At 37.4% G+C, this 12,745-nt stretch overlaps 1 protein-coding gene across 4 annotated transcripts in view; it reads left to right on the top strand.

Moving 5' to 3' along the window:
- LOC133664931 (plakophilin-4-like) overlaps positions 1 to 12,745 on the top strand; it is a 246,263-nt gene that overhangs the window by 213,809 nt on the left and 19,709 nt on the right. For all 4 annotated transcript variants that reach the window (XM_062069971.1, XM_062069969.1, XM_062069972.1 and 1 more), the window contains 5 exons: positions 4,390 to 4,573; positions 6,731 to 6,848; positions 8,679 to 8,870; positions 8,939 to 9,112; positions 11,103 to 11,253. In XM_062069971.1, the coding sequence (XP_061925955.1) occupies positions 4,390 to 4,573; positions 6,731 to 6,848; positions 8,679 to 8,870; positions 8,939 to 9,112; positions 11,103 to 11,253 (819 nt within the window). The remainder of the gene's footprint in view (positions 1 to 4,389; positions 4,574 to 6,730; positions 6,849 to 8,678; positions 8,871 to 8,938; positions 9,113 to 11,102; positions 11,254 to 12,745) is intronic.

Genomic DNA, 12,745 nt, shown 5'->3' with positions numbered 1-12,745 from the left:
TTGTACTGTAAAAAAAAAAAAAAAAAAAAAAACTGACAGCTCAGTCGATGGAATTTTACTGTAAAAAAACAAACATTGGTCGTTTTTTTTCTTCAACTTACAGTAATTTGCTGTAAAAAAAAAAACTCCTTAAATTTTACAGTTAAATATATTGGTCATTTTTATAGCGTGCAATTTGATGGATAACTTGCTTCGAAATCATAAGTTAAGCAGATATTTAAGTATTTATTTGGATTTTGACGAAAAAAGTTAGATAATATATCCCTAAATTTTACAGTAAAATCTATTGGTCATTTTTATAGTGTACAATTTGATAGATAACTTGCTTCGAAATCATAAGTTAAGCAGATATTTAAGTATTTATTTGGATTTTGACGAAAAAAGTTAGATAATACATCCTTAAATTTTACAGTAAAATCTATCGGTCATTTTTATAGTGTACAATTTGATGGATAACTTGCTTCGAAATGATAAATTAAGCAGATATTTAAGCATTTATTTGGATTTTGACTAAAAAAGTTAGATAATATAATATTTGTTGTAATATTGGACACTATTTCTTTTCCTTGTCAAACTAGAAAAAAAACCCTACTACCTTTAGTAAGAAAATATAATAAATAAAGAAAATATTAGGTATTTTTTGACACATATTATTTCCAGGCTTTTGCGGGCCACATAAAATGACATGGAGGGCCAGATCTGGCCCGCGGGCCTTGAGTTTGACACCCGTGAGTTATGTAGTAGAAATGTTTTAGAAAAGGCTGCGATGTGGAGAAGCTGCAATACACATACAATTGTTACATCAAAATAAAGTTAGTAATACACAATGAAACAAAAGTAAAAACTGCAATCTATTACTCATTTAAATTATTTGTTTTAAGTCCTTTTGAGTGCAGGGAATTATTACCTGAGTTTTTAAACATTATAACAAAAAAACATATTTTGAGAAAATAAAAATATCGATCTATTAACTCTGGTATCAATCATATACTGATACTACCATTGGTATCGACGATCCGTGCTCTTCCATGTTGTGTACTGACTACGACAATACTGACACACCAATTATTGTTATATTATCCTCTCTGTAGACTCTTATTAATCTACTATTCATTTAGTTTACACTTATTTAACATTACTAAGAAGTTAACGTGATACTGCCACAATAGAGTGAATAATAATCAACTCTATTGTGGCAGTTCATTATCACTGGAGGACGAGGCTAAACATGTTACACGCCAGGAACAATGCAGGAAAAATTGTTCCCAGCGTGTAACATGTTTAGCCACAATGGAGTTGATTATTACTAACTTAGGGGAGCGGCACCACACTGTGTATGGACGAACACGTTGAGTTGCTTTTTGCTTGTCAGCCAGACAGACCGAGCCAAAAATAAATACAGTATCATCCAAAGGGGTTTGGTGTTTGTGATGGCCATTAAAAGGCATTCATTGGCAATGTCTCTCTCTAGTGGTCTGCCCTAAGGCAGGTCCAGTTCTTAAAGCATCCGCTTCACTTTGCAATATGGATCACATACTTTTTTTTACCAAAATCAGCCGATTGATGGGCACATCGCTCAGTGTCCTGTGGCAGATACAGTGCACACAACTGGTCAACAGACCTCAAACAATAAACTGGTTTGAAGTATTGTTGATTTATGGCTCAGTGCTTGCAGATGCTGCCTTTGAACTCGTTCTGCCCTCTGGAGCTCTGCTCAGGACAGACTACTTACTGGTCAAGCTGTCTTGACCGAAGACAAACACTTGTGAACGCCACCTGTGAACATGTCCCCGAGCAGTTTGTAGCTGTCAGCCGTGATTTATGGACGTGGTTGTGGATGGTTGTCAGTCATTGATGCCAAGTGGTTCTCAAACTTTTGTCACCAAGTACCACCTCAGAAAGAACTTGGCTCTCTAAGTACCACCATAATGACCAACATTAAAATACAGTCGTGTAGTAGGCCTAATTATTCATTAAAAACAAGGCAGAATTTATAATTAACAAGTAAATGTAATATTTTGGCCACATGACACACAGTTTGAACAATAACACTGTTTGAATTAAGGAAAATAAAACACTGTACTTGGATCAAGTGATTCTTTGGCGTACCATTAGATCAGACCTGGGCAAATTAAGGCCAGCATGCAGCCCGTTAAGCTTTTCAATCTGTCCCGTTGGACATTCCCAAATAATTATTTTAGATCTTTAAGATGGAAAGTGTAGCTGCCATTATGATGTGCAGTGATGTTTTCTAATGACCGTAAGTCTTCAACTATACAAAGTATTTCAATGGTTGGAATCTGCGCTTTTGCATGATATACTAGTTACTATGGTCATCTAATTAGTTACTATGGTAATCTAATTCACAGCAGCTCAAACGAGGCACCAAGTAATGTGGGTGGGGAGCGTTTCCACAGAGTGTTTCCAGAGCGAGCCTGAAATGCGGGTGTCAGAGACAGACGTGGAAGGAGATTTTTACAACATCAATCAATCAATCAATCAATGTTTATTTATATAGCCCTAAATCACAAGTGTCTCAAAGGGCTGTACAAGCCACAACGACATCCTCGGTACAGAGCCCACATACGACAACAAAGTTCTAAAGCTTAGTGATATATCAGATGTATCAGATTCAGTGTTGGGTTACTTACTGAAAACCAGTAACTAGGTACAATTAGTAGTTACTTTATTTCAAAAGTAACTCAGTTACTAACTCAGTTACTTAAACCAAAAAGTTATGCGTTACTGTGAAAAGTAACTGTTTAATGCCCTTTTAGCCTTCATTTCAGTACTGTTATTTCACTGGAGAATAATACAATCTGTTGATCAACTTGCATCACTGAAGTTTGCTAAGCAATGTGGTCTACATACAACACACAAAGACAAAGATATGTTTCAAAGGGCCAATTAGTTTCAGGCCAGAACAAATTGACAAAACTATTTTAAATAGCTGCAACATAACATACATAATTAACAAATAGCATAATAACAACATGTCACAACATAGCTGTAAACCTGGCTTCACCCAAGGAAGGCACACATGACATACATACACAAAGATAAACAGGCGTTTTTTTCTCTCAAGGAATTGTGAAATAAAATCATGTCTTCAGGAGATCAACAATGTACTGAAGCCCAGAACACTCTACGCATTTCCCCAGTTTTAGTTTAGAGAAAAGGAAAGATTGGCCTGGCCCACTAGGATCCCTCTTTATGTTTGTGAACTTTATAGTCTATACATTTAGAGTGATGTGATAATCAAACACTCTAGAAATCTAGAATGAAAGAGTATATAAGAGAATTGACAAGAGTGTGTATACCTTCAGTTAAGAATGATGAGCAGAGGCAGAGTTTGGAGTGTTTTCTTTAGCTTGCTTTCCATGTTTATGTACTCACTGTCCACTGTGTCCAGGTACTTGGAAAATGTGTTCTGTGCCATTTGTCGTTTGACGCCCGGTATCCTGCTAATTAGCTGCCTGAAAGCGGGTGACTCCACTGTAGAAATAGCCTGTATGTCTTCTAGCACATACGCTGCAATGGCTCTATCAATGTTGTCCTGGCTAGCAGTCCCTCCGTTAAAATCCAGCCGATGTTGCTTAGGTGGAGGTGGAGGTGGAGGTGAAGTGTGTCTCTCTTTACTAGCTTTCTCGAAGCATGTTGCTTTTGTAGGTGTTTCAGGAGATTTGAATTGCTGTTTTGGGCAGTAAATAGGATATTTGATCCAAGACACAACTTACATTGAACTAAAATGTTGTTTTCTTTGTGCTCGAGAAAAGAAAAGTAGTGAGAATATCTCCATGTTAAGAAACTCGACTTCGGCTCCGCCATGATGTCTTGTTGTCAATAAACACAGACACGCTCAATGCTGCCCTCACCTCCCGGAGGGTGATCAAGGGTGATGGGTCAAATGCAGAGATTAATTTCACCACACTTAGTGTGTGTGTGTGTGACAATCATTGGTACTTTAACTTTAACGTTAACTAATGACAGGAACATGCTCCATACTGGCTAGTCAGACAGATGCAGCTTCAAAGGCTGCCAACAATAAAAATTTGAATTTGGAAGGCGGAGAGCGTCATTGTAAAAAGATCTATTACATTATTTATGTTTCATTTCTTATGCTACAGCCCTTGCCTTTTGTTCCACCTTTTTTTTTTTATTTATCACCCCAGGGGGATTCAGCAGTGATGTGAAAGATGAATATTTTCAATTAAATCCTCTGCGTGTATTTTTGTTTTATTTTGTTGCTTTTCTGCACGCATGTGGTCAGATTGTCATCTCGTCTCTGCAGGGTTCCCCCGGGCTGCACACCGCAACTGACATAACCCGAGGCCTTCGTGCCTCCTCCCTCTCATTTTCCTCACGTGCGTGCGTGCTCTCTCACCACAGGGGTGCTGTGGAACCTGTCGTCGTGCGACGCCGTCAAGATGACAATCATTCACGACGCCTTGACCAGCCTGACCAACACTGTGATCATACCCCATTCGGGCTGGAGCAGCTCCACCTTCGAAGAGGACCACAAGCTGAAATTTCACTCATCACTGGTGCTGAGGAATACCACAGGTTGTTTCAGGTAACGTATAGCGCGTGTGCGCCCCCTGGTGGATAACTTTTGTGACTGCACTTGTTGTGATTAAGCCTCATTTGCCAGAAGAAGGAGTCACATTTGCAAACAGTGTAGGTTTTCTGTTAGTGTCAACTAAAATGCACACTAGTGTGCCGTGGGAGATTATCTAATTTCACCTATTTGGGTTAAAAATATTTTTTGCAAACCAGTAATTATAGTCTGCAAATGATGTGTTGTTGTTGAGTGTCTGTGCTGTCTAGAGCTCGGCAGAGTAACCGTGTAATACTCTTCCATATCAGTAGGTGGCAGCCGGTAGCTAATTGCTTTGTAGATGTCGGAAACAGCGGGAGGCAGCGTGCAAGTAAAAAGGTGTCTAATGCCTAAACCAAAAATAAACAAAAGGTGAATGCCCCTAAAAAAAGGCATTGAAGCTTAGGGAAGCGTATGCAGAACGAAACTAAAACTGAACTGGCGACAAAGTAAACAAAAACAGAACGCTGGACGACAGCAAAGACTTACTGTGGAGCAAAGACCACAATGTACATCCGAACATGACGTGACAATCAACAATGTGGCAGCAGGTAGCAAATAAATGTGACCTACATGCTCCCCTGAACAACCAGCAGAGGGCACTGCAGCCAGATTCACACACTGCACTGATAAGAGATTAGTATCTACATAGGGACAAGGTCATTAAACGGCATTGATACAATAAAATAAGGTCTTTCAGATGAACTGGATAAATTAGCATTAGCTAATACAACGCTAACGTTAGCTATCTCAGGCCGGTTGTGCGTGCTCTCTGTAAAGACGTGGATTGTTTTTGTGCAGAGAACTCCGGGCATTTTGCATATAATGCATATTATGCTCTGTGACCCAGACCGCTCTGCTGCAGTGCCCTCTGCTGGTTGTTCAGGGGAGTGTGTAGGTCACATTTATTCGTGCATCTGGTTTGTGGTAGGAATGTCTCATTGACACAAAAGCAAAAAAGCGATCCTCATATGCAAATTCAATACAAATACAAAATCAAGCATATTTATATTCAAATCTCAAAAATATATTTACAAATACACGTTTATTCATACAAATTCTTGATTTAGTTGCATGTTACATTTTTATATGTATACATTTTATTTGTATATATTTTAAAATCTCAAAAATATATTTACAAATACGTCTTTATTTATACAAACTATTTATTTATTTGTATATCACAATTGTATTTGTATATTAATTAATGTATGCATACAAAATCAAGCATATTTATATTCAAATCTCAAAAATATATTTACAAATACACGTTTATTTATACAAATTCTTGATTTATTTGTATGTCACATTTTTATATTTCTAAATTTTATTTGTATATATATTTTCAAATCTCAAAAATATATTTACAAATATGTCTTTATTTATACAAACTATTTATTTATTTGTATATCACATTTGTATTCGTATATTTATTAATATATGCATACAAAATCAAGCATATTTATATTCAAATCTCAAAAATATATTTACAAATACACGTTTATTTATACAAATTCTTGATTTATTTGTATGTCACATTTTTATATTTCTAAATTTTATTTGTATATATTTTCAAATCTCAAAAATATATTTACAAATACGTCTTTATTTATACAAACTATTTATTTATTTGTATATCACATTTGTATTTGTATATTTATTAATATATGCATACAAAATCAAGCATATTTATATTAAAATCTCAAAAATATATTTACAAGTACACGTTTATTTATACAAATTCTTGATTTATTTGGATGTCACATTTTTATATTTATAAATTTGATTTGTATATATTTTCAAATCTCAAAAATACGTTTACAAATACGCGTTTATTTATACCAATTGTTTATTTATTTGTATATCACATTTGTATTTGTATATTTATTAATATATGCATATGTAATAATATCATGTTGATATATATAAGTTGATGTGAGACAATTCTACTTCCATACATAGATGACGTTTTTTTGCGTATGAATGTTTCCAGTCAGACCACACAAGATGGAATACACAATAGAGGAGTGATGACACAAGTAGAACACACACGCTGCTCTGTCATGTTTACACATCCTTACAGCGTGTGTGTGTGTGTGTGTGTGTGTGTGTGTGTGTTTGCTCTTCCAACAGGAACCTGAGCTCAGCTGGCGAGGAGGCCAGAAAACAGATGCGCACCTGTGAGGGTCTGGTTGACTCACTCCTCTACGTCATCAAAGCCTGCGTAAACACCTCAGACTTCGACAGCAAGGTACAATACAGCACTGTCGCACACTCCTAAACATGCACACACACATGCACACACTCACACACATGCACACACTCACACACACATGCACACTCTTGCACACACACATCCACACGCTCACACACACATGCCACACATCATAAGTCCACCGGGGTAAAAAAGAAAAGTGCTTACTTGGTGTGAGTCATTGAACTGATATTGACTCCATTTTTACTTGTATTCTCTTTCTCAGAGAATTGCATGATGTGTATATTACTTTTGCTATTGTTTTAAAAAATATATATATATAATAGTAATATTATACAGTACAGGCCAAAAGTTTGGACACACCTTCTCCTCATTCAATGCGTTTTCTTTATTTTCACTATTTACATTGTAGATTGTCACATCAAAACTATGAATGAACACATGTGGAGTTATGTACTTAAAAAAAAGGTGAAATAACTGAAAACATGTTTTATATTCTAGTTTCTTCAAAATAGCCACCCTTTGCTCTGATTACTGCTTTGCACACTCTTGGCATTCTCTCCATGAGCTTCAAACACACCCGTGAAGTGAAAACAATTTCAGGTGACTACCGCTTTTGGTAGCCATCCACAAGCTTCTGGCAAGTTTCTGGTTGAATTTTTGACCACTCCTCTTGACAAAAATTGGTGCAGTTCAGCTAAATGTGTTGGTTTTCTGACATGGACTTGTTTCTTCAGCATTGTCCACACGTTTAAGTCAGGACTTTGGGAAGGCCATTCTAAAACCTTCATTCTAGCCTGATTTAGCCATTCCTTTACCACTTTTGACATGTCACCGTCCTGTTGGAACACCCAACTGCGCCCAAGACCCAACCTCCTGGCTGATGATTTTAGGTTGTCCTGAAGAATTGGAGGTAATCCTCCTTTTTCATTGTCCCATTTAAAGCACCAGTTCCATTGGCAGCAAAACAGGCCCAGAGCATAATACTACCACCACCATGCTTGACAGTAGGCATGATGTTCTTGGGATTAAAGGCCTCACCTTTTCTCCTCCAAACATATTGCTGGACATTGTGGCCAAACAGCTCAATTTTTGTTACATCTGATATCAGATGGACAAAGATAAGACCTTCTGGAGGAAAGTTCTGTGGTCAGATGGAACAAAAAATGACCTGTTTGGCCACAATACCCAGCAATAGGTTTCGAGTAGAAAAGGTGAGGCCTTTAATCCCAGGAACACCACACCTACCGTCAAGCATTATTATGCTCTGGGCCTGTTTTGCTGCCAATGGAACTGGTGCTTTTCAGAGTAAATGGGACAATAAAAAAGGAGGATAAAAACCTAGTTGTAGAAATGATTGGAAACTCAATATAATACTACCACCACCATGCTTGACGGTAGGAATGGTGTTCCTGAGATTAAAGGCCTCACCTTTTCTCCTCCAAACATATTGCTTGGTATTATGGCCAAACAGCTCAATTTGTGTTACATCTGACATCACATGGACAAAGATAAGACCTTCTGGAGGAAAGTTCCGTTTGACCACGACGGTATATATATATATTTTTTTCTGATATAATGATATATGAGCGATATCTGATATCAAAATCGGACTGCGACACCTTGAGATGCCACAAATTAATTAAACACATATTAGTGTTCGAAAACAGCATTAGAATTTGCTGTGGTCTAAGTATTCCGTTTGACGTGAACATAAGATGACTCCGGATATATTTTTTGGGGAAAAAAAAAAAAAGGCAAAATTAAAGACAAGAATTTTAGACACTTTGTTCAAGTGTCTAAAAGTCACTGGTGGGCGTCATTTAGTAAGCTGCTCTTTTTTGTCTCCTCCGTGCCCGCCATCAGATAGTGGAGAACTGCATTTGCACGCTAAGGAACCTGTCCTATCGCTTGGAGCTGGAGCTGCCGCCGTCCCGACTGATAGGGGTGCAGGAGGTAGACGGCCTCCTGGGCAGCGAGTCGCCCTCTAAAGACTTGACCTCCAGCTGCTGGGGGAAAAAGAAGAAGAAGAAGAAAAAGAACTCCCAAGAAGACACTGTAAGTGTGCAGAAAAAGACACGTCAATGATGAAATGTCTGTTTAATAGCCAGTGGTTGTTTCCTCAGTGGGACGGCGTGGGGCCCATCCCAGGCTTCTCCAAGCTGCCCACGGGGGCTGAGATGCTGTGGCACCCTGCTGTGGTTAAGCCTTACTTGACACTCCTTGCTGAGAGCTCCAACCCCTCAACACTGGAGGGCGCTGCTGGGTCACTTCAGAACCTTTCCGCAGGCAACTGGAAGGTACTTAGTTGCAGTCTACACTAGGCTTGTACGGTATACCGGTATTAGTATAGTACCGCGATACTAATGAATCATATTCGGTACCGTACCGCCTCTAAAAAGTACCAGTCTATCCGCAGTATGCAATGTTATAGCTACTTCTAAATCACTAATCAAGTACATGTATTTCAAGTATTGTCCCTGTTGGATGAGTAATAGTTAGACATGCTTCACTTCACACCAGAGTTATGACATTGGATGTGCTAGTAATGGTCTAAGGTTGACTAGGTTAAAACAGGACTTCACTATATTCAATCGTTAACCATTAAGACGATCAGCTCGCTTTTGAACACACTGCACACATTTGAATGAAGCGCATACTTAGTCAACAGCCATACATGTCACACTAATGGTGACCGTATGAACAACGCCAACACTGTCATAAACATGTGCCATATAGGGAAAGCACACTAAACAACAATGACAAACACATTTTGGGAGAATATTTTGCACTACACTACAGAACTAATTCCCAGAATTCCCTGCAGCACCAACTCTTCTGGGACGCTACAATATAAACAAACGCCATAGGTGGATCTACACCTAACCAAGAACAGGAGCGTATCTAGTTGATACATCAAATTTTTTTAGCATCGCAAAATCTTCTTTCGTTTTTTTTTAAAAAAGTATATTATGTTTATAAACTCAGGAAATATGTACCTGGACACATGAGGACTTTGAATATGACCAATGTATGATCCTGTAACTACTTGGTATCGGATTGATACCTAAATGTCAATCAATCAATCAATCAATGTTTATTTATATAGCCCTAAATCACAAGTGTCTCAAAGGGCTGTACAAGCCACAACGACATCCTCGGTACAGAGCCCACATGTGTGGTATCATCCAAAACGAATGTAAAGTATCAAACAACAGAAGAATAAGTGATTATTACATTTTAACAAAAGTGTAGATAGAACATGTTAAAATAGAAAATAACCAGATATTAACAGTAAATGAACAAGTACATTAAAAATCCATTGTCTACCTCTTGTCCTTAATAATGTTGACAAAATAATAGGTAGATACATGACACAATATGTTACTGCATATGTCAGCAGACTAATTAGGAGTCTTTGTTTGTTTACTTACTACTTATTATTTTGCCGATATCCGATATTGTCCAACTCTTTAATTACCGATACGATATCAACCGATGCCGATATATACAGTCGTGGAATTAACACATTATTATGCCTAATTTGGACCACCAGGTATGGTGAAGATAAGATCCTTTTTTTTTTAAATTATAAAATAAAATAAGATAAATAAATTAAAAACATTTTCTTGAATAAAAAAGAAAGTAAAACATTATAAAACAGTTACATAGAAACTAGTAATTAATGAAAATTAGTAAAATTAACTGCTAAAGGTTAGTACTATTAGTGGACCAGCAGCACGCACAATCATGTGTGCTTACGGACTGTATCCCTTGCAGACTGTATTGATATATATTGATAAATAATGTAGGAATCAGAATATTAATAACAGAAAGAAACAACCCTTTTGTGTGAATGAGGGAGGGAGTTTTTTTGGGTTGGTGCACTAATTGTAAGTGTATCTTGTGTTTTTTATGTTGATTTAATAAAAAAAATAAAAAAATAAACGATACCGATAATTTCCGATATTACATTTTAAAGCATTTAACGGCCGATATTATCGGACATCTCTATTCACTATTTTATTTAAGGACAAACTTCGCAATAAGAAACATATGTTTAATGTACCCTAAGATTTTTTGTCAAAATAAAGCCAATAATGATATTTACTGTGGTCCCCTTTATATAGAAAAGTACCGAAAAGTACTGAAATACAATGGTACCGATACCAAAATATTGGTACCGGTCCAACACTAGTCGACACACACTCAGCATAATTGCCAAAATACCACAACCACAATATTATTGTTTCTCTTTGAAAACGATATCATCTCCCTGTGTGGCCGCAGTTTGCAGCCTACATCCGTGCCGCGGTGCGTAAGGAGAAAGGACTGCCCATCCTGGTGGAGTTGCTGCGGATGGATAACGACCGGGTGGTGTGTTCGGTGGCCACTGCGCTGAGAAACATGGCCCTCGACGTCCGGAACAAAGAGCTCATAGGTGAGGGGTCACACTCACCCAGTTCCCATTGCACACGTTTTAACTTATTTGCACGACAACATTACAATTCAATGTTTGAGTTATTCAGCGGTGAGTCAACCTTTGTAATAGTTTTAGTTCGGTGTCCATTCAATAGCCCATAAAAATAACTGCATTGCTTTGAACGCTGTTATCGTGACAGTGTTTATAAAACCACTGCACTATTTAAGTTGATATTGCAGCTGAACCTTTACTACAAAAATATAATGTGTAAAAAATATTAGTTTTTCGTAGGTTTTGCCTATTTATTGTGTTTTGTTTACTTTTTCCATTAATGCCCAAGCAGCATAGTAGTTTTGAATGGGACACTTTGGGAATGGGACAAATTGAACACTTTAATCAATGAATCAATCAACGATTATTTGTATAGGCCAGACCGGGGCAAAATACGACCCGCGGGCCACATGCGGCCCATTTAAGATTTTCAATCCGGCCCGCCGGACGTTCAACATATTTTTTTTAGACCTTTAACATCAAAACTGTACCCGGCATTGTGATGTGCAGTGCAGTTTTTAAATGACCGTAAGTCTTAAACTATAGAAAGTATTTCAATGGTGGAAATCTGTGCTTTTGAGTGTTATAGGAGTTATTACGGTAATCTAGGTCACAGCGGCTCAGACCAGGAACAAAGCAGAGTGGGCGGGGTTTGTTTTCAGAGCAGCCAGCCCCAAACGCATGTGTCAGGCAACGTTCATATGTTGTTGATATTCAGTGTTTTATTGTTCATAGTTAATATTGTAAATCCCACGTTCTTTATTCTAATGTACATTTTGGGTGTCCCATTCAGTAAAAAACTGTAAAATTCCATTCCGTTTTTTTTAAGGCGATCTGTCATAACTTTTTTAGACCTCTATGGGACATTGTGACTTTTGGTATTAGTGTTCCTGCAAAAAAGGACCCAAACACACATACTGTACAGCAGATTTTTACAGCTAAATGTGTACCGTATATTTTTCGGAGCATAAGTCGCTCCGGAGTATAAGTCGCTCCGGAGTATAAGTCGCTCCGGAGTATAAGTCGCACCGGCCGAAAATGCATAATAAAGAAGGAAAAAAACATATATAAGTCGCACTGGAGTATAAGTCGAATTTTTGGGGGATTATTTATTTGATAAAAGCCAACACCAAGAATAGACATTTGAAAGGCAATTTTAAATAAATAAAGAACAGTGAACAACAGGCTGAATAAGTGTATGTTATATGACGCATAAATAACCAACTGAGAACGTGCCTGGTATGTTAACGTAACATATTATGGTAAGAGTCATTCAAATAACTATAACATATAGAACATGCTATACGTTTACCAAACAATCTGTCACTCTTAATCGCTAAATCCCATGAAATCTTATACGTCTAGTCTCTTACGTGAATGAGCTAAATAATATTATTTGATATTTTACGGTAATGAGTTCATAATTTCACACATAAGTCGTTCCTGAGTATAAGTCGCA

The sequence above is a fragment of the Entelurus aequoreus genome, linkage group LG14, assembly GCF_033978785.1.
Source record: "Entelurus aequoreus isolate RoL-2023_Sb linkage group LG14, RoL_Eaeq_v1.1, whole genome shotgun sequence".
Taxonomy (NCBI): Eukaryota; Metazoa; Chordata; class Actinopteri; order Syngnathiformes; family Syngnathidae; genus Entelurus; species Entelurus aequoreus.
Note: the sequence above shows the minus strand (reverse complement) of the source record. Positions and strands in the feature narration are given on the sequence as shown.